Source organism: Zalophus californianus, chromosome 7, assembly GCF_009762305.2.
Source record: "Zalophus californianus isolate mZalCal1 chromosome 7, mZalCal1.pri.v2, whole genome shotgun sequence".
NCBI lineage: Eukaryota > Metazoa > Chordata > Mammalia > Carnivora > Otariidae > Zalophus > Zalophus californianus.
In genome coordinates, this window is record NC_045601.1 from 3,937,526 (window position 1) to 3,961,125 (window position 23,600).

The following is a 23,600-nucleotide window of genomic DNA, read 5'->3' on the forward strand; positions in this document are numbered from 1 at the left end:
ATTTTATGACTCAGCTGGAGCACAGCCATTTACCCCTCTACATGGCCCCTGAGCCCGCAAACAGATACATATCTTAGTTTTTTCACATTGTATTGAAATTTTCTGTTGGCGAGCTGAGCTTGCCCCTGCTCTGAATTATAAGCCCAATGAGGACAGTCACTGCCCCTCATGCATCCCTGTCCCTGCCCACCCATCACTGGGTCTCCTGACATGGCCGGCAGTGGTCACATGAAGGTACGGAATGTGGATGCAGGAGAGTTCAGGGGGCACAAAACGCTGAGTGCAAAGTTTGGAGGCTGAAAACCACCAAGTGTTCTTTAGGTAGAGTGAGTCAGTGAGTTTCCTTAGAACAAAAAGGTAGCTTGGTACTGAAACAAAAAGTGGAGAATGCCTTCAAGTAAGGAGACTATTTTGTGTGGACAGTGACATCCAAGGAAAGCAGGTAAGCTTTTTTCTTACCCAAAGCTTACCCACATATTTTAGTAATTGTGATAGAACCATTAGTGTTGAAATATTAAATCCATATTTAGAATATTCTCTTTCCTAATGAGATGTCAGTGATTAGTTTGAATATTGAAACCACCCTTTTTCTGTATTTTGCCTTCTGTGAATATCTCTCATGTTAAGTACTCACAAGTCAAAATTTAAAAAAAACAGACTAATTAGGAATAATCTTTCTTGTTATTAAGAAAATTTTCTCAACATTCCATTAATCTTGAATTGTCTGGTGCTTTTGAAATATGTTTAGATGTTAAGAGAATTGTCTTTATACCCAACATTTTGTGATCCTGTGACGTTTTTATTACTTCTTATAGCTGCTAACAAGCCATTCTTCCAGTCTGTCTGCACAAAGTAGAATTTACTGCAAAGTTGTGGTACTTCTATCCAACACTGCCTTTACAAATAAGCTAAAATGTATCACACAGAGGCTAGCTTAAACCTGTCCTTTTCTGCAGATATATTCTGAATGGATAGAAGTGATCTTTGGCTACCACATTTCTTTCTGGGCATATGTGTGTATTTGTTTGTTTGATTTTCCTTTCTGTCCCTTAGCTCCGGCTGCAGAAGTTTTACTGGTAGATTTTGACCTCTTCGTCACCACCATCATCATAGTAATCATTTCATCATTTATTAGGTACTCATTATAAATATTGTAGTACTTATTACTTAATACTTACTATAATAAATCAGAAACTTAAGAATTTTGCACATACTAACACATTGATTTTTATAATATTCTGAGATAGGTATCAGTTTATTTCCATTTTACAAGAAAGAGTAATGTGCATCAAAGAGGTTAAGTGACCTGTCCATTGTCATACAGCTAGTAAGAACAGGATTAAAAACTAGAATTGTTTGACTCCAAACCCTGAGTTCTTAATTACAGTACTACCATGCTTCCTAGCCTGTGGTTTGATGCAGTAGACGATGAAGTACCCGAATAAATACCAAGCCATTGCCGTTGTGAATGCTCGATGCAATTGACTTTTGTCATCTCAGATCCCCTGAATGATTCAGCTCGTGTCTGTGGCTTCCTGTGGTGGTGACTTACACCCACTCGGGTGAGCTTGGGCTGGTTGGCATGCAGGTATTGAAATCTGAGCTCCAAGCCCTTTCTTTTAAGAATCTCTTTCATAGAGCGAAGCAGCATGGGGCTTTGGAAAGAATTATTTATGATTAATAATAATATTTTAAAAGCTTGCTAAGGAAAGATGGATCAGTGTGTCCTTCCGCTTCGGCCCTAACCTCCCCGCGACACACGTTGTTGCTAGAGCAGTTGTCCTAAAACAGGCTTCATCTGTCATGACCTTCCTTGTTACTACCTTCCAGTGATCATTTCAGTTCTGACATGAGGCCTTTGAACTCTCTCACCGGGTCACCATTTCTCCATGCAGACGATGTGCTTGAGCCATACTGCAGTTGTATGGCTCCCACTGAATACGTGTGGTTTCTTGTGACCCCTCCTTGTCCTGCAGAATCCATGGCCCCTGCCCTTCCAGAGCCCATCACTTAACTCCATCCCAGAGACCGCTCCATCCGTTTTATCATGTGCTTACACGCTTCTCTCCCACTAAGCTGTGAACCCCTCACAGATGAACTCACGTTGTTTGGGGCTGTGGGCAGATTAGCTACTGTCGTACGAATATCCTTACACAAGGTGAAACCCTGCACACTAAATATCTGCCAAATCAGTAAAGACATACATTCTTCATCTTGTGATGGGAAAGACACAGGCAGAAGCACTCCAGCAGTGCAGTGGATGGCTGAGAATCCATGGCTCACCATGTCTGAGAGCGGGGGGGACCGATAGATCACCCACCCAGGGAGTAGGTCGCTGGGGGGCTTCCAGCACAGGGCTGATCCCGGCATTGCGCGTGTTCTCCAGCAGCTCACAGACTTCGGCTGCTTAGAGCACCTGCAACCAAGCCCACACATGCTCTCGCAGGCCTAAGTTCACCCATCTCTGGATTTTAGGAGCATTTCCCAATATAAAATGTGGGTTATTTTATGCCTGATTGATACAAAATGGGATGAACTGCCTTGAATTAACATAAACTTCAAACACTATAACCTGGGACATTAACTATAATAAACTCACCAGGTGGTATATAAAAGTATTATATTATGAGGTTTTAATGTTAACTAATGTGAAATTGGTGCTTTTAAAAGATTTTAAGCTGTTTACCTGCTGTGTTTGGTTGCTGTATCTCTTATTTCCTTTGGGTAGGAGCAAAGTGCTAAAAAATATGTACTCCATCCTCTTGAAGGGATACTGTTTGTGTATTCATTTGTTACCTTTGCTCTTGCAGAATATTGCAGAAGGCAGTAAAAGGGTCCTGGTTACAACTTTTCCTTATGAAGTTCCTCTACTGGACTTCTCCACCTAGTTGCCTTTAATATCAAAAAGTACCTGAAACCAGTATCGCAATGTATATTTAAATTCTAGTTAGAATTTAAACAGAAATTTTAAAAAAGAAAAGTAATACAAGAAATAGTAAATCCAAAGTAGCCAACAGAATATACACATCCTTTAAAATGGGTCTCCATTTGCCATAGATCATGGATACTTTTGAGAATCTGATAAAATAATATGCTTATGGATGACGCACTCAAAACATAATTTATAGATAGGTAGATAGATGCGGTGAGTTTATAACTCTTTGGTCCCGGAGAGAGTGTCTAGAACCCAAAGCCAAGAAGTTCCTGTTTTAAAGATTTTATTTATTTATTTATTTGAGAGAGAGAGAGAGCGCACATGAGAGGGGAGAGGGTCAGAGGGAGAAGCAGACTCCCTGCTGAGCAGGGAGCCCGATGCGGGACTCCAGGATCATGACTGAGCCGGAGGCAGTCGCTTAACCAACTGAGCCACCCAGGCGCCCCAAGAAGTTCCTATTTTAGAGAAATTTAAAAAAAATTTCCAGCAGTATGATAGGATATTTTTATACACTGTAATTTACTGGTTTATTGGTAATAGAATAAGCATGTAAATATGTATCACATGTGATTGCTCTTCAGATGACATGCCAATAGCAGATGTGTGCATGAGTACCAGCCAAACCTACCAGTGTGAAGTGTTTATGATTTGGGAGTGTAGGTGACAAGGCATTAAATGTTGAAATGGAGGCTGCTGCTTTACTTGAGTAAGGATCAAATGAAAGCAAAGCAGATTTCATAGCAGGAGTCAGAGAAAAAAATTTCTTTTATTTTCCTGCACTAAAATTTTGGAGAGTTGAGTTCAGCTACCTTTCCAAAGTTTAAATCCCCTCCCCTGTCCCCTCAGTTACCAAGCAGCCTATGCCTGAACCCGCCACCCACAGCATCTCCTGTGTTGTTCCTGTTCCGTCCCCGTGGTAGCTGAGCTTCAGGGGGTTCTTCCTTATGTCGAGTTCAAGTCTGTCATCACGTCTACCCTTTGGCCCTGTTGTATTCACGAAAGCTGCTTCAGATGAGATTGCATTACTAAAAATGACCGGTTTATAGAAGCACTGCAGTTGCTCTTCAAAGAAAATCTTTTTGATGCTTCAGCAAATAACTTCATTTCAATTAGACATCAGAGTTATTTAAATTTAATAATTTGAAAATGAAATCATGCGTTGAAAATGTTTTGTGAATTTAGAGCATCCTACATATGTAAGGCCTTCTTATATGATTGTCAGGAAAATAACCAACTAGAGCTAATTCCATTTGCTGCACTTATCATAGGATGATTTAAATATTATAAAAGCTTAAGAGTAGGTAATAAAGATTCTGATGATTGAAAACAAAATGGTGCATGTACTGCCTTATTTCAGAGTAATAGGAAGGAGGCCATGTCTTAAAGAAATGTCTGATTTTGTAAAATGTATTTTAATAATTTCAAGTTTTTAATGTATTTTGTCAGCCAATAAATATAGCTCAGAGCAAGTGAGAACAACCAATTACAGTAGGACTATGTTGACTAATAATAATTTTACAATTGATGAACCCACAAATTGAAATCCATCTTTACTATTCAATCTTTTTTGTTTGAACAAAAACGACCCATTTTTATCTCAATTACAAATAAAGACTTAAGATTCTCAGTTATTGTAAAAAGTTTTTAACAGATTCATATGTGGAAGAATAATTCTGAGGTAATAGAGTCCAAATGCCGAGTGTTCTGGTCTTGTCCAGGGTGATGGTCTGCTGTCCCCCCTCCTGTGAGGACAGAAGAAGAGAGGATGGCCCTACAGTGTTCGCAGCAATTTGTGTTTTATGGAAAAAGGTTGTTACCTGTAGGGAGAAATTTTAATATGCCTGACTAAACTTTATTTTGAGGTTGTGGGACATTTTCTTCTATAATATGGAGAAAGTAGGTTACTATTCATTAGACTTGCTAAGTGGACAAAGATATCCATGATCTTTTAATCCATTAATTTCCAGTCTAATATAAAAAAAGTTTTAAATTAGTTTAAGAAGAAGAAATGTCTTAAGTCTTTTTATATTTTCTAGTCCTTTAATTGCTTACTGGAAATTCCAAAAACTAGCTATATATTTAAATAATTGGGATTTTGTGGTAGCAAATGATGTTACCGTAGGAGATAGATCATTTAAGTGGTAGTAGCTTCACTGTTGTAGCTTAAAGAGAAACTGACGTTAATTTCCATTAATCATTACGAACTATTCTTTTGTTTCCCCCAAACCTGTCATTTGTGTGCCAGATGCCATTGACTGTCTGTATTGTTTCAAATACCTGCAAATGTCAGAAGATTAGAGCTTGTGCTTGCTATTGGTGGTGTTTGTGTTTTCTCCATAGTTGGAAGGGCACAATATCTTCTCCACCCTGAGCTCCAGTGAATATGAACAGGTGCTCGAGATCATCCGCAAAGCTATCATTGCCACAGACCTTGCTTTGTACTTTGGAAACAGAAAACAGTTGGAGGAGATGTACCAGACCGGATCGCTAAACCTTAATAATCAATCACATAGGTAAAAATCATCTTTAAAAGCTTAGAAGCCTAGGAAGTATTGTCTGGAATAAACTTATACTTAAAAGCAGAAATGTAATTTGGCATAAATTTATATTTGAAAGAAGTGTAAAAATATTATGTGTTTTCTTTTTGTTTTACATGTATTTATATTTGCTTTGCATTTCCTTATTTGACTAAATTACTGAGAGCGAATTATCGGGATATATTAAAATATGAATTGCAATTTAAACTGCTCACATAGGAATGGGTACTTTTTTTAAGATTTTATTTATTCATTTGAAAGAGAGAGGAGAGACTGAGAGAGCACAAGCGGGGGGAGAGGCAGAGGGAGAAACACACTCCCCACTGAGCTGGGAGCCCAACGTGGGGCTTGATCCCAAGACCTGGAGATCATGCCCTGAGCTGAAGGCAGACACTTAACCAACAGAGCCACCCGGCGCCCCAGGAATGGGTACTTTTAAAGAGATGTCATTTTATAAGAGGCCGCTCCTTGAATTCATTTCAGTCCAGGGTTTGGTCATTGGCTTCCACAGACTCAAAAGCGAATGAAAATGGATTCATTTTTCAGAATCCAGATCTTATTGACCAAGCTAACGTGATTGATGGATAAACTGGAATTCCATTTTATTCATCTACAAACATATATTCTAGTTACAAACATCAGAATGTTGGCATTCAGTGTGCTCAGATCATTTGGGAAACAGGTGACAATCAAAAGTTTGTTTCATGGACACGGAGTCAGAACAAGGAGAATTAGATTACTTAAAATGTTCTAATGCATCAGGCTAAATTTATCTGGGTTTATCTTTTTCTGAGAAGGCATGCCTTGCCTAACAAAATCAGAAATATATCAGGTGTGTTCATTGTGAACCTGTCCACCCTCTGTATGTTAGGTCTCAGTCCATTGGCTAACCTGCCTATTCCTCTTGTCAGTTTGTAGGTATGACCAACAGCTTTTACTGCTAGGGACTTTCCCTTTGCTGTTTCCACATCTGACCAAGTCCAACTGAAGTGGTGCCATCTTTACCTTTAGATTTGTGATCATGTGTTTACTGGTCTCTTCTAGTCTTGCTGAACTTGGGTCGATATTCTCTTTGTTCAGGTGCTTTGCATTCTTCCTCCATGATCATGAAATACTGATCATAACATTTCTTTTTAGAAGAGTCTGTTTTAAAGTTTTTAGAAGGAATTCACTCAGGTATCACAAACACAAAACCTTAGGTTTACAAATGACTATAGATATGTAATAAAGTTTGCCTCTTCAAGAATATTACATACATATAATATGATGATATCCGTTACTTTGATTGAGCTACTGTTGTGTGGGATTCAGTTTATATTCAAACAGGGGCAGGTCCAGATTTTGCAGAGCCTGAAACTTACACAATTTTGGGAGCCAGGTATCTTATTTTCATCGAGGGTGGTCTGAACACATTGCCAGAGCCTCCCAGGATCATGGAAGGGGGGCTTAGTGTCGTGAAAGGCCACAAAGGTTCTTCCAACACATCTTCCTCTGCCTGCAGCCCAAGGGATGCATGTGACTTACAATCATAATGTCTCTCTGCTTGCAAACAGATTTTTGTATGTAGTTCTTGTAGAAACAGGTGTTTGTTTACAGTTCTCTTTCTTACGGCGGTTATAATATACCCTGGATGAAAGTAGTCTTTGGTTTGCTGAAACCCATGTGCATACATTTTTTTTTTTTTTAGATTATAAGTAAGAGTTACGTAATTAGTGTCAAGTTTCTTGCGTATATTTTTTAGCCAAATGGTTATAATAATTATTTTTAAAATAGAAAATTTAAGAATCTAATTACAAATAATATACGTGGTGTTTAATGCATATGTGTGTGTGTGTTAGTGGTGTATACTGTCTTAATTATGGATGATTAATTAATTTTTGGACAGTTACTGATTTTAAAGGTAATGCATGTCTATCTTAACAATTCAAAGAGTGCAGAAGTGTTTGTAAGAAGAAGAATATTCTGTTCTTCTGAACTCCATGCCAGCAATCTGTTGGGTATAATATCATCCCATGCACTTTTCTGTGTTTATTCCAAGTTCTGTGTTGCGGTGTGTGTGTGTGTGTGTGTATGTATGTGTGTGCATGTGTACACAATATATATACACAAATATACTGTCCTCTTTTTTTTTTTTAATAAAAGTGTGATACACCAGATGCATTCCTTTTTTCTAAGAGTTCTATAACATCTTGTAGTATGGGGTACTGTATACCCCATACTATATAAAAGCTTGTTAAGCCTTTCCCCTGATGGTAAGATATTTCTAGACTTTTGCAGTATAAATTAAGCTGTAATAAACTTGCTTATTTAGTCTTACCTACTGGTCCTCTAAAAATATGTACTGTGTAGTGCATGATGCTAGAAATTTATAAACATATAAACATAGTAAATTTTCCAAAAGACTTGTGGAAATTCATACTCCTCCTAACATGTGGGTGAAAACTTGCTCGTGAAATGTGCCATTTTCTGATAGCTCCCTGCATAACGGATTGCTTCATGTTTGTTGGCTATTTATTGTTCCTACTTCTGTGTATATGTCTGTTCAGAGCTTTTGCGTATTTTTTTGTTGAGTTGTTTACTTTTTTTTTACATCAGTTTGCATTATATATCTTATTAAGGGTACTAAAAGTTTCTCTGTTATATGTTACAAATATTTTCTTCAGGCGATTTTCAAAAACTTGATTCAGATTTTCTTTTGACTATAAAGAAATTTAATTTCATGAGGTCAAATCTCTCATTTGTTTTTATCAAATCCGGTTTCCTGTCTTGCTTAAGATGACCTCCCTTGTCCTCACAGTAATATAAATAGTACTTAAAATTCATTTTGTATATTTTTATAGATTTGATTTTCATAGTTAGATCTTAGTTCTTCTGGAGTTATGTCTTTTATTTATTCCTGGTGGGTTAAATCAATGCCATTTAATTAATAATCCATTTTTTCCTCTGCTTGAAGTTTTTCATATAAACTTGGATAATTGTTTGAGTTCCTTAAGCCATTTAAGTGCTAATTAATCCTCGACTGTGATCATACTGTTTTGATGACCATAACTATGTTGCAATTTATCATACATACCTGGTAAGATAATCTTCATCTTTCATTTACCTTCCAAAAATGTTATGGAAATTGTTACTTAATAAATGCATTTTTAAATATTTTTATTAAAAATTTTTCAAACTTAGAAAAAGGAGAAATTATATTGAGATGTACAAGAATTGTTAACATCTTACCATATATTTCTGCTTTTCTTATCTCAGTGTGCCACCTGAATGTAAATTATAGACATCATGACTTTTATCCCCCTCATCATGAATACTTAAAAAGAAAATATATTCTGCTATCAGTTAAAAATAGCCACATTGGCACTTTGATTGCAGCTGTGTTTATTTCTTCGCGTGAAAATGGAAATATATTGTCTTCAAAGACATTGGCATGAGTCTTTAATCCTGACAACATTTTATAGTTTGTCTACACAGGCCCTATCAATTTCTTGGTAAAACTATATGGTCGTTTTATAGATTTTATCACTTGTGAATGTATTTTTTCCCCATTTTTAACTGGAAATACAGCTTCCAGTATAAATAAAGTTATGAATTTCTACATATTTCTCAATTTTGCTTCATGTGTTTAGAAACTTTATTAGGTGCCTGCACATTTATATTTGTTATGTCTTCTCCATGATTTACCATCTTATCAATGTGAAATTAATTCTCTTTTTGTCTGTAATACTTCTCGCTTTAAAGTTTTCTGTGTTAATAGCCACACCAGCTTCTTTATGCTTCCTAGTGACGTGTGACATTGTTTCCATTGTTTCCCGACTTTCTGTCTGAGAGTGGGTCTTGTTACCAGCAGTAGTTGAGACCTGAGATCACTAACTTCTTGATGGACGGTTCAGTCTGTTTGCATTTAATGTTACGGTATTTGATTGGTTGTCTCATTATCTTCTTTGTGTTCCCTCGAGCCCCTTGTTCTTTGTCCCTTCTGTCCTGCCTTCATCTCAGTTAATTGAATGTTTCCTTCAGCACTTTGTTCTGTACCTTCTACTGTCCTTTGTTGTTATACCTCTTTTCTATTTTAGGTGTTTGCTCTTGAGTTTACAGTCTTCATCTTTATCAGTTGCTTGAATTAATATCATTCCATTTCCATACAATGTAAAAACCTTAAAAAATAATCCATTTATACCCCTTTTTGTCTGGTATGCTCTTGTTAAGTAGGATACTGATACATTTGTTCTGTATCCCACATAGGTTGCGAATATTTAAAATTAAACAGTTGGTTACTAAGGAATTTTTTAAAAGAAAAATAATGTCATATTTTCTCACATATATATACCATTTCCAATGCTTCACATTTATTTGAACAGTTCCAGATTTCTATCTGGTATCATCTTACTCTAGTCTAAAGAACTTCCTTTAACATTTCTTTAAGTGTGGTGATAGCAGTTTCTTCCAGCCTTTGTTTATCTGAAAATGCTTTTATTTTGGCTTCACTTTTCAGATATTTTTGCTGGATTTGCGATTATAAGTTGACAGATTTTCTTTTTTCTTTTAATTTTATGTTATTATGTTATGTTAGTCACCACACATCATTAGTTTTTCATGTAGTGATCCACAATTCATTGTTTCTGTATAACACCCAGTGCTCCATGCAGTATGTGCCCTCCTTAATGCCCATCACCAGGCTAACCCATCCCCAAATGTTTGGTTGTCTCCTGGCCTTCATCTGTTAAGTCAGTGGTCATTCCTATTGTTATTCTATATATAACATGTCTTTTTATTCTGGCCGCCCTAAAGATTTTCTCTATATCTTTGGTTTCTACCACTTTGTCTATAATGTTCCTAAGTGTGGTCTTCTGGCTTTTGATCCTGCTTGAGGTCCTTCCTCTGAGGTTTCTGGGACTATGGGCTGCTGATTTCAGTGAAGTGCAGAAAAGTTGCCACCATTATTTTTCTTCAAATATTTTTTTCTGTCTCATTTGTCACTTTTCTTCGGCAGCTCCAGTTACACATGTGATAGATCACTTAATACTATCTTACAGTCTGTGAAAGCTCTGTATTGTTTTTTCAGTCTTTTTCTTCCCTGTACCTCAGTTTGGGTAATTAGCTATACTGTGTCTCTAATTCCAGTGTTCTTTCCAGTCTGTTGTTAACTCCATCCAGTGGTGTATTTTATTTTATGTAGTGTGTTTTTCAGTTCTGAGATTTATTTTTGGTTCACTTTTATAGCTTTTATGACTGTCTTAAAATTCTCTATCACTTCACTCTTTGTATTCAAATATATATTTTTTCTGAAGATAATTTGACACATCACTTATTTAAAAATTCTTGTGCGCATTTCCACCACCTCAGTTTTCTATGCATCTGTTTAGTTGACTATTTTTTCTCTGGATCATGGAATACATTTCTCTATTTCTTTATTTATATATTACATTGTGGGTCATATGCTCTGTCATCTTTCTGGATTCTGTTACCTTTCTCTAAAAATAACTGACCTTTATTTGGTGGCCAGTTAAATTTCTCATAGATCACCCTACACTAATGGACTATGTGCCTTCAAACATTTTTAGGGTGGTTCTGTTTCTGTTTCGACCTTGGTCCTTGGGTCACCAAAGATTTGAGGGGCATATGAATGTAGATGTGGAGACCACCATCACTGTGGCTCTCTCATGGTTTCACTTGTGAATTCTATCAAACATTTATGGAAGAAAAAATATTGTTTCTGAAAATGGAAATAGGAACCACTTACCACCTTATTTTATGAAGCCTGCATAATCCTGATACCAGCATCTGACAGACACATTACAAAAGTAGTAAATTTAATTTAGATCAGTCGATATTCCTCATGGACATAGATGCAAAATTATAACAAAATATAGCAAATTCAGTCATATATAAAAAAATAATAAAGCATAACAAGTGGATTTTATCTGAGGAATAGCATTTGCTGATTAATATAATTCACAGGAATAGAATAAAGAAACACTATGTGATCATTTCAAAAGATGCAGAAAAAGTTTTTGCCAAAATCCCCTCTTGATGGGGGAAATATCTGAGCAAACTAGGAATACGAGACTTCTTTAATTTCTTAAAGAGCATCTTTGAAAACACTATAGCCACTGTGATGACAGATGATATAGAAGGGACTTTCCCTCCAAGTCTAGAAGCAAATGAAGGATACCCACAATGACCACTTGTAGTCTCCTTTGAGCTGGAAGCCCTAGTCAGTGCATCACATTGAGAAAGAAGTAAAACGCATAAGAGTTGAAAGGAAAAAGTAAATCTGTCCTTATTTTTAAATCACATGCCATTTACTGAAAAAAATCCTAAGGAATCTCCAAAAACTCTGCTAGACTTAAGTGCAAGTTTACAGGATACATGATCAACATTTTAAAAAATCATTTATTTTCATATATGAATATTACTATCAGAAATTGAAATTAATAAAGCAATTTCACTTGGTGTGTCATTTTTTTTTAAATAACATACTGGAATAGATTTAACATGATATATAAGTCTCTGTACTGAAAATGTAAAACATTTCTGAGAGAGCACTATATGAATAGAGTGATATATATCATGATTATGAATTACAAAAATCAGTATTGCTAAGGTATCGATTCTCTGCAAATATTCCTCCAAAAATGTAATCCCATTTGAAACCTTAACAAGCTTTTTTGTAGACATTGACAAGCTAACCTCAGATTTATATAGAAATACAAAAGATCTAAAATAGTCAAAGCAAGGGGCTCCTGGGTGGCTCAGTTGATTGGGTGTCAGCCTTCAGCTAGGGTCATGATCTCGGGGTCCTGGGATCAAGCCCCGCATTGGTCTCCCTGCTCAGCGGGGAACCTCCTTCTCCTTCTCTCACCTCTGCTTTCCTTGCTTGTGTGTGCACTTGCACTCTCTCTCTCTCAAATAAATAAAATCTTAAAAAATAGTCAAAACAATTGTGTCAAAGCAAAAGCCCAAATGGAGGACTTAACACTACCTGATTTCAAGGTTTACTATAAAGTACCAGTAATCAAGACAGTGTGTATTGGTGTTAAGGTAGACAAATAAATAGGTGGAACAGAGTACAGAAGACACACTATGTAGCCTATTGATTTTCAACTACTGTGTCAAGAGAATTCAAAGGAGGAATGGATAGTCTTTTCAACACATGGCTCTTGAATTACTGAGGTTTCAGGTGGATGATAGACTTAAATGTAAAAGTTAAAATCATAAAAATTTCTAGAATAAAACATAGGAGACAGTCTTCATGATCTTGGGTAGGCAAAGATTCCGTAGCCCACAGAAAGCACTAACCTTCAGAGATGTTGGTCAAAGGCTACATGCTTTCATTTGTAAGATGAATAAGTTCTGGGGTTCTAATTATAGCATGGCAATTATAGTTAATAATACTGTATATTATACTTGCAGCTTGCTAAGAGAGTAGGTCTTAAGTGTTCTCATCATACACACAGAAAAAGGGACTATATGAGCTGATGGATGTGTTAATTGGATTGTGGTGATCATTTCACAGTGTATACATGTATCAAATCATCACATTGTACAACCTAAATACATACAACTTTTATTGTCAGTCTTACCTCAGTGAAGCTGGAAGAAACAAAATGAAAGCACTAACCTTCAAACAAATAAAAAATAGATTGGACTTTATCACATTAAGAACTCATAATCTTCAAAACAACCTTTAAGGAAGTGAAAAGCCACCCAATGTGAGAAAAATATTTTCCATATTTAGGTCTTCTGTAACTCTTAATAACTCAATAATAAGACAAAGTAAAAATTACATGAAAGATTTACCTTCTAAGTTTTAAGTAAAAATGTGAATGACCTTAAAGGAGGTTAAATGTTAACACAAATGATATGAAGTGAAATTATAGTGTATGGAATATCTCTCTGAAATGTGAGTATGTTGGATCAGAGGCTCCTGAGGGATTGGCCAGCGAGGAGTGAGAGAAGCGAGCAGAAGCACAGAGAGACCCACAGTTCCACAACTCCGGATTGTCACGTGCCAAACCTGGGCCAGGTGCTGGATGTGCAGCAAAGAACAAGACAGCCACTTGCCCTGCTGCCGCCTGATGCTTCCAGTCGAACGGGGAGATTGACACATCAATGAAATAACTTTGCATCACATGGTTTAATTATAGTGGTGGCAAGTTCTGTAAGGATGCAAAGGGTGTTTGACTTCATCTGAGGGAATGAAAAGGTTGTGGAGAGAGATTGTGAAAGGAACAGCCATCCAGCTTAGCTCTGGGCCATGAATATCCTCAAAATAAAATTGTGTTCTAGCAACTGTTATGGGCTGAATTGTGTCCCCTAAAAGAATTCCTGTGTTGAAATCCTAATTCCCAGAATGTGACAATATTTGGAGAGACAGCCTTGAAAGAGTAATTAGATAAAATGAGACCATATGGGTGGGTCCTAATCCTATATGACTGATATCTTTAGAAGAAGAAATTTGGATACAGACATGACAGTGGAAGACCATGTGAAGACACAGGGACAAGATGACCACCTGCAAGCCAAGAAGAGAGGCCTGGAACAGACCCTTCCCTCATGGTCCTCAGTAGGAAGCAACCTTGCCAACACCTGGATATTGGACGTCTGGTCTCCAGAACTGTGAGACAATGAATTTCCATTGTTTAAGCCACCAAGTTCGTGGTACTTTGTTACAGCAACCCTAGCAAATTAATACAGAGGCCTACGTGATTTTTTTGTCTTCTGCAATCAAAATTGTCCAACTGACCCTGGGGGCAAATAGACTTGACTTTGGGAAGGGAAGATCCTGGCCAGGCCTAAAGACTTCACTGGGGCTTCCTGAGTACAGGACAGCCCCATTCTGTGCCTGTTTGGCCTCCTTGTCTTTCATCCCCACCCAGGTGAATTTGCACAGACACCTGTCTTCCCTCTTGGATGGAGAGTGATTAGGTAAGGAGACATCTACCAGGTCATGGTCTCCTGATGTTCTAACCTTAGATCAGGGATAACAGTCCTGCAGGGAGGACTTGGGTTCATTGCTGGGAAGACAAACCCCAGGAATCTCACCTTTCAGCTTCTCGGTGTAGTGAGATTCTCCAGCCATGACTCATGCAAGGTATCCTGGAGAAGGGAAGTTAAGAGAATCTTAATGACTATACTGGAAAGCAGTTAAGCTCATTTTCACAATAGCATTACCTAAAATCAGAAACTCTGCATGATTTGATCCTGTTTGTAATCAAGCTGCTGTGAACTAATACCCAAACCAGTGGGACTGGGTGAGCTCAGTGTCCTGACTCAAGCTGGGCACATGTGGGCACATGGGCCTGTATGCAGGGTGGGAGCCTTTGAGCTTCACCAGAAAGGGCCATCTCTGTTCCAGTCTTTGGAGCCCTTGAAATCCCATGGTTGTCTGCCTTTTCAGTGAGGACATCATCAGAGCTGGCCTGTGCCCATGAGAGAAGAGCAGGGGCCTTCAGCTGGCCAGACTCAGAGATTCTGAGAATGAGACTGACTGTGTCCTGGTAAGAAGAGACCAGCTGTGCTATTGGGAAGGTGAAGAATTTGTAGACATGCCTACAACTGAATACTTTTCCACTCCCAGTGTTCCTAGGCCAGAGCAAACACTTTTCGCAGCAGAAAGACTTGGACAGAGGGCATTTAGGAAGTCCCAGAGAAGTGAGGGGAGGGGTCAGCAAAAAGAAAAACAAGCTCTACCATAGAGGACAGGAGATCAACTGATGCCTTGTGGGGGGTTGAGGCGGGGCCAGGGGCTTATGCAGCACACTTATGCAGAGTCAGAAGGTGAGAGAACGCAGCATCACCCAGTGCTCAGGGGTGGCATTCAGTACTTTCAGGCACATCAGCCTTTCCATCTGTATGCTAACACTGATTACCAAGTGTTTATAAAATGTAATGCAGCAGTAGAGGAGAGCGTCAAGACAGTAACAGATTATTCTTTGGTATTCCTGTACAGGAGTGTTATAAGTTTGTATTTTACATTTAGGTCTATGATCCATTTTGAGTCGATTTTTTGGGGAAGAGTTAAAGGTCTGTATATAGATGCTTTTTTTTTTATTTTTTTGCATGTGGATGTCCAGTTGTTCCAGCACCCTTTGTTGAAAAGACTATCTTTGTTCCATTTTATTGCTTTTGCCTCTGTCACAGGTGATTCGCCTATATTTATGTGGGTCTATTTTGAACTCTGTTCTGTTCCATTGAATTGTTTGTCTATTCTTTCTCCACTCACTGTCTTGATTACTGTAGCTTTATAGTAAATCTTTTTTTGTTTTTTTGTTTGTTTGTTTTAAAGATTTTATTTATTTGAGAGAGCGAGAATGACAGAGAGAGAGAGCACATGAGAGGGGGGAGGGTCAGAGGGAGAAGCAGACTCCCCGCTGAGCAGGGAGCCCGATGTGGGACTCGATCCCGGGACTCCAGGATCATGACCTGAGCCGAAGGCAGTCGCTTAACCAACTGAGCCACCCAGGCGCCCTATAGTAAATCTTGAAGTCAGGTAGTGTCAGTCCTCCAACTTCATTCTCCTCCTTCAATATTGTGTTGGCTTTGCTGGGTCTTTTGCCTTTCCCTATAAACACGTATTTCATTCTGGGGAGGGGAGATTCTCATGTAAATAGTAATTGGTTTTTAATTTCAAATTTCACTTGTTTGTTGCTGGTATATAGGAAATGACTGCCTTTGGTATGTTGACTTTGTATCCTGTGACCTTGCTGTAATAATTTATTAGTTCCAGAAGCATTTTTATTGATTCTTTCAAACTGTCTAAATCGGTAGTCATGCCATGTGTGAACAGTTTTATTTTTTCTTTCTAATCAGTATACCATTTATTTCTTTTTCTTGTCTTAACTGCATTAGCAAGGACTTCCAGTACAGTGTTGAAAAGGAATAGTGAAAGAGAACGTCCTTGCCTTGTTCCTGATCTTAGTGGGAAAGCTTTGAGTTTCCCAACATTAAGTATGATGTTAGCTGTAGGTTTTTTGTAGATATTTATCAAGTTGAGGAAGTTCTCCCTATGCCTAGTTCGCTGAAAGCTTTTATCATGAGTGACTGTTGGATTTTGTCAAATGCTTTTACTACATCTACTGACAGGATAATGTGATTTTTCTTTTTAGTCTCTTGATATGATGGGTTACACTAATTGATTTTTTTAGTACTGAACTTGACTTACATACCTGGGATAAATCATAATTGGACCCATATAATTCTTTTTATACTGCATTATATTAGATTTTCTAATATTTTGTTGAAGATTTTTGCATTTATGCTATGAGATGTATGAGTCTATAGTTTTCTGGTAATGTCTTTGCACAGTTTTGGTGTGAGGGTGATGCTGGCCTCATGGAATGAGTTAGAAGTGTTACCTCTGCTTCTGTCCTCTAAAAGAGATTATAGAGAATTGGTATAATTTCTTCCTTAAATGTTTGGTAGGATTCACCATCTGAACCCATCTGGGCCTGGTACTTTCTGTTTTGGAAGGGTATTAATTATTGATTCAACTTCTTTAATAGATATAGGCTTATTTGGATGATCTACTTCTTTTTGTTTTGGCAGATTGTATCGTTCAAGAAATTGGCCCATTTCATGAAGGTTGTCAAATTTGTGGGCATAGGGTTGTTGAGAGTGTTCTTTCATTATCCCTTTAATGTCCTTGGGATCTGTAGTGACGTTCTCTCTCTCATTTCATTTCTGATACTAGTTATTAGTATCCTCTTTTTTTCTTAGTTAGACTGGCTAGAGAGGCTTATTGTTTCTATTGATCTTTTCAGAGAACCAGCTTTTGATTTGGTTGATTTTTGCTGTCAACTGCCTCTTTTCAAGTTCATTGATTTCTGCTCTAATTCTTTATTTTTCTTCTGCTTCACTTGGATTTAATTTGCTCTTCTTTTTCTAGCTTCCTGAAATAGAAGCTTAGATTTTTTTTTACTTTATATCTTTATTCTTTTCTATTATGCACATTTAATGTTAAAAATTTCCCTCTAAACACTGCTTTCCCTGCATCCCACAAGTTAAGTTGTGTTTTCATTTTCATGTAGTCATAAATATTTTTAAATTTTTCTTGATTTCCTCTATGACCTGTGTGTTATTTGGAAATGGTTTGTTTAATCTCTAGGTATTTGGGGGATTTCCGACCTATTTTTCTGTTATTGCTATCTCATTAATTCCATTGTTGTCTAAAAATCATGCACTGTACGATTTCTATTCTTTTAAATTTGTTAAGGTGTATTTTGTGCCCTGCAACATGGTCTATCTTGGTGAATGTTCTATGTGAGCTTGAAAGAATGTGTTTTCGATAGTTGTTAAAGTAGTCTACAGATGTCAATTATATGTAATAGTTTGATGGACTTATTGAATTCTAACATGTCCTCACTGATTTTCTGCTATCTGGGTCTGCCCATTTCTGATAGAAGGGTGTTGAAATCTCCAACTAAAATAGTGTATTTATCTATTTCTCCTTGGCAGTTCTGTCAGTTTTTGCCTCACATATTTTGATGTTCTACTGTTAGGCACAGACAAGTTGAGGATTGTTACATCTTCTTGGAGAACTGTCCCCTTCATTATTATTAAAATGGTCGTCTTTACTGCTGATAACTTTTGCTCTGAAGTCTGTCCTGTCTGAAATTAATATAGCTGTTCCCATTTGCTTGTGAATAATGTTGGTCTGGTATCTTTCTCCATTCACTGACTTTTAATCTCTGTGTGTCTTTATATTTAAACTGGGTTTCTTGTAGACGGCATATGGCTGGGTTGGGTCTTGTTCTTTAGTCCATTCTGATGACCGCTTTTTTTTTTTAAGATTTTATCTATTTATTTGACAGACACAGCGAGAGCAGGAACACAAGCAGGGGGAGTGGGAGAGGGAGAAGCAGGCTTCCCGCTGAGCAGGGAGCCCGATGCGGGGCTCGATCCCAGGACCCTGGGATCATGACCTGAGCCGAAGGCAGACGCTTAACCGACTGAGCCTCCCAGGCGCCCCCTGTGATGACCACTTTTAATTGGTGTATTTAGACCCCTGACATTTGAAGTGATTATAGATATAGTTGCGTTAATATACGCCATGTTTGTTACTCTTTCCTATTCTTCACAGTTGTTCTTTGTTCCTATTTTTGCCTTCCACTCTTTTTCCACCTTTTGTGGCTTTAATTGATTATTTTATATGATTCCATTTTCTCTCCTTTCTTAACATATCCTCTGTATTTCTTTTTTTTTAACTTTTTTTTAGTGGTTGCCCTAGAGTGAAAGATTTTTTTTCAGATCCTAAAGCCAATAAGAACATGAAGTTTTGCTCAACACATTTATGTGTAAGGAAAACCAAATTAAAACCATAATAAACCACTACATGTTCACTAGAATGGCCAAAATTAAAAAGACCAACAATACCCAGGTGATGGCAAGGATGTGAAGCTACTAAAATAGTAACATAGTGCTAGTGGGAGGATAAAATACACAATTGCTTTGGAAAGAACTTTGGAAGTTTCTTAAGTTGCTAAATATATGCTTGTTTTGTGACTCCATTCTCAGGTTACTTGAGAGAAATAAAAGCATATTGTTCACACAAAGACTCGCACATAAATGTTAACTGCAGCCTTATTCATAACATATCTAAACTGGAAGCAACCCAAATGTCCAACAACAGGTGCATAGATAGACAGTTTCTGGCATTTCTACAATGGAATACTGTTCTATTCAGCAATTTAAAAAATCGGGAACTGCTGACTCATGCAACAACATGGATGAGTCACACAGACATTTTGCTGAGAAAAACAGTATAAACTATATTAAAACATTTTTATGATGTACCAGAATAGGCCAAATGAATTAATAGTGCTAATGATTGTGATAGAACTCAGACTGGCCGTTGTGGGCGTTGGGTGAAGGACACTGAATGGGAAAAGGGCAGGAGGGGTTTCTGGGTGATGAAGATGTTCCTTGTCTTCATTGGTGTGGTAGTTTGGGACTGTATACATTGTCATACTCCTGGAACTTTATCCTTCAAATGTATGCATTTCATTCTATATAAATTACACGTAAATTAAAGTATGAGAAACCAAAAATGTACAATCCAGAAATATGATTATATGATAAATATGAACCATCTTTTTTCAAGCGTTTTGTCCTTAAACAAGATAGAGTATGTCAATTCTATCAGTAAGTCTTTAGATAAAATCATTAAAAAAATATATAGAATGGTGTTTAATTCACCAGATGAGATCAAATCTCCTTTCTGAGGGGATTAGGAGTTGATGAGCTCATAGAAGCAGCCCACAGAATATGCATAGTGATGAGTAAGCTTTTCATTCCGTTTAGAATTATCAGTGCATGAAATAGTCCCACATCTGACATGGCTTTGGTGGCCTTCCATAGATCTCTTTATGGGGATTCTAGGGCGATGTCTGTAGGGAATTGCACATCTGGGGCTGTTCCGTGCTGTCCTTCAGGATGGCAGGCATAGCGCAGGTCCAGAACTGCCCTCGTGGCGGCTGCCGCACACCCTTCTCTGCATCTTCCAGAGCCCCTTCCTACGCCCCAGTTAACACGGGCGTCATTTCCCTGTGCCTAGATGTGTACCCCACCAGCCATCCTTGTCATGGACGTGTGTGCACTCCTGACCCTCCTAGGGGGTGTGACCTGTATCAGGACAGCCGTTTCTCCAGAAGGCCTGCAGAGTGCAGACATCTTTCATCTCGGTGGTAGAAGGTAGCTCAGCTGGGCACTGTACAGAAGGGTCAGGTACCAGCTCCAAATGCGGCCAGCTTTTATATCTTACTCCTCGTTTTCTCACTCGAGTAATTCCTGCCCAAAAGGAACATGAGCAACTGCTGCCTGCCCTGATTCCACTGGCCATCAGCACTGATGTCGTCCAGGGGGCAGGTGTCTCCCTTGCTAGCCGGTCCATATTCATGGCAGCCAGGGGCTCTTTGCAAACCGTTTAAATAAAGGACGCTTCTCCAAAGCTATTTTTTCTCTATTAGTGAATGGGTAGTCTATAAGCTGGAAATATATTTTTAAATAAATTTTATTGTTTCTGTTATTTTACTGTTTACCTCTGCTTATCAGTATAGTATCATTTTTGATTATGAACTCTTGTTCTCTTTTAGAGAATCTCTTTTATACTTTTAATACATCAGTTTACCTGATATTGCTGAAATGTCTGTACTTAAATATATGATAATATTAGCTGATAATTTTTGTAGATACTAATTATAATTACTCCATTGGATAGTTGATAAACGACAGTGGCTTCTCTCTTTATACCTAGAATTAATAATGAAACATGAAAAGGTGATATTCATCTGAGGAAATCAATGGCAGACTTTGGCCAAGAATGAAGTTCCCTAACGTCTAGAGAAGTGCATCCTTGGGGTGCCTGGGTGGCTCAGTTGTTAAGCATCTGCCTTCGGCTCAGGTCATGCATGGTCCCAGGGTCCTGGGATAGAGCCCCGCATCAGGCTCCCTGCTCTGTAGGAAGCCTGCTTCTCCCTCTCCCACTCCCCCTGCGTGTGTTCCCTCTCTCGCTGTGTCTCTCTCTGTCAAATAAATAAATAAAATCTTTTAAAATAAATTAATTAAAAATTTTAAAAATAGAGAAGTGCATCCTTTATTTAAATTAAGAATCTCTGTCTACCTGCCATAGTAAATGCGTGAGGGCCTCATTCTGCTAGGTATGGTTTATGTTTCATCTGAAGAACTTGAAATGTAGGGAAACTAAGTTCTAATGTGAAATTGCTAATGTCCTCACTTGATTTAAAGTTACAGTAGCACATGTTGCTATATAAGGGCTCTCAATTCTAGAACTAATACAATGATTTTGTTAGGCAAATACATTTTAAGTTAGATGATTTTTTAAAAATATTTTATTTATTGATTGGACAGAGAGAGAGAGAGCACACACAGAGGGCGAAGCAGGGAGAGAGGGAGAAGCAGGCTCCCCACAGAGCAAGGAGCCACAAGTTAGGATGATTTTTAATAGCAAATCCCTCTGTGACACACATTTTGCTCAAGAGTGATTTCCCTTTGACATGTAGTCATTTTTCTGTCCATGACGTTTTGTGAAGAAGCAACATAGGATTCTATAAAATTAAGAATTGAGAACTTGAATTTAAAGTTTACTTTAGTGAGCTTATCACTGCACCATGCTTATGCTTATATCAAAGAGTTATTTGTATTGTGTCATTGGAAACAGTAGGAGTCAAATATCTCATCTATGGTTTTCACTCTGCAGCTGTTCAGATAATATTTTCAGAGAATCCATAGAATCCTGAGTCTGGTTTAATGTTTCAAAAATAGCCACAGTGGGTTGTATTATCAGAAAAGTAGTTATCATAAACATGATTTATTTAAGTTACTTAATACTGTGATTTAAAATTCCTTGAAGATAAGTTTAAAAACAAGAAAGGATCATTAAAATGATAATTTAAGGGGGGAAATGATTTAACCTAGCCTCTTTTCAAATATTGTGTATGATGGGATTTTAAAATGAAACAGAAGAGTTAAAATAAGGCTAGATAGTAGTTTCTAAACAAAACACCTGCTAATACACACCCCAAAAGCTTGCCCTTTACTTAACCACTGGACCCCAGTTTACCCAACCTCAGCCACATTGTCATGAAGACCACCTCGTAGTAGAAACCTGGTCTTTGATTAGCTCTTTGTGGATGAGCACTCTAAGATAAGCAGGCATGTATTTATTTTCCTTTTTCTTTTTTCTTTTGTCTATTTTCCATGACAGTTCTGTGCTGGACTGTCCACTTTAACCTGGGTCCCCAAACACCAATGGAAGAGATTTTCTTAGATTAGTAGAAAGTTTGACTTTAAACCCATTTTTCTGTTGGTACATGAATAAAGAGGTATAATTTGATATTGAAGTTGTTTGAGTTTCAAATGTATTTTTCAGTGTGAATGACAGCTGTCTAGCTCTCCCTTCTGGGTACGCCTGTCATCTGAGTAGCCTCCAGATCCACTGACCATGTTTTCCACTTTGACCTGTGGGGGCTGGGTCACCCAGCAACCTTGCCCTCCCTCCAGCTTCTGGATTCAGAGACTGGTGGCACTAACAAGAGATGAGAAGGCAGGAGGACAGAAGGGTTGCCTTTGTTCCCCTGGCTTCGCCCTGCGGGCCCCTGGCTTCACAGTGCTTCTGGGGAAAGCTCCGGATCCTTGCCCCTTCGGGCGCAGGGCAGGGCCTGCCTGCTGCCACTGACCCTCGGTGACTCCCCATCCTTGGCCTCCCCTTCAGCTCGTCAGTCGGCCTTCCCGTCCCCCTGGCTGTGCCATCTCTTTCATGTTAGGGCCCTGGCTGATAACCTTGGGTTGAAGTAGGTAATGTTGATGGTGTTTTACAACCAGGCCACGTTGTTCGGGAGGCCGGAATGATGTCAGAGCCTGGTGAACAGTGAGGGTGGAGAAGTCTTCTGTTTGGAGCTCACTGTGGAAATTAGCTAGCCCTTCAGTCTTCTTGAATTCCAGATATTGACACAAATGAAGAATTGTAATAATCACATGAGAACTCACTCTTTATGTATATATATATATAAATATATAATATATAATCTTCATATCTCTATCTGAAATCTTTTATAAAGTTACTTAGGTTTCATCTGATCCAGCTACATGTTTCTGCTTTTCTTCCAATACGACATCGTATCCGTGGCTGATGAACTTTTGCAGAGTGTGGGGGGCATTCAGGGCGTGGGGAGCATAATGGGAGAGTGACCCCCCTGAAATCCTGCACGCTGTGTGGTTTCCTCTCCTTTGGTAAAGTTCTGCGATTCTGTGATCTTCTGATGTGGGAGGAGAATTTTAAGGTAGGACGGCCCTGGTGAGAGGTCAGAATGTCTACACACCCTGATGGATCCTGTGTCTAGTCCCGCCGGGTCTGGGATTTTGCCTGGGGGTTGAGTAGAAGGGAGAGGAGCGGGGGAGGGTGGCTGTGTCACCATAACACCTGCAGATGCTCCTGTGGTTCACCTTGGCTCTCTACCTGACACCCAGAGCCTTCCTCTTGCCCCTGTCTCCTGCCCCCATCAGAATCATGCTGCTCTCCTCTCTCATTGGACCACTGTGGTCTCCTAAGTGATCTCTCCCCATCCTCCCTTGCCCCTGTGATTGTACAAGTCATTCTCCACCAAGAT

At 38.4% G+C, this 23,600-nt stretch overlaps 1 protein-coding gene across 9 annotated transcripts in view; it reads left to right on the forward strand.

Annotated features, from left to right (window-relative positions):
• Positions 1-23,600, forward strand: part of PDE10A (phosphodiesterase 10A) — a 582,460-nt gene that overhangs the window by 542,883 nt on the left and 15,977 nt on the right. For all 9 annotated transcript variants that reach the window (XM_027601960.2, XM_027601968.2, XM_027601965.2 and 6 more), the window contains one exon: positions 5,276-5,448. In XM_027601960.2, the coding sequence (XP_027457761.1) occupies positions 5,276-5,448 (173 nt within the window). The remainder of the gene's footprint in view (positions 1-5,275; positions 5,449-23,600) is intronic.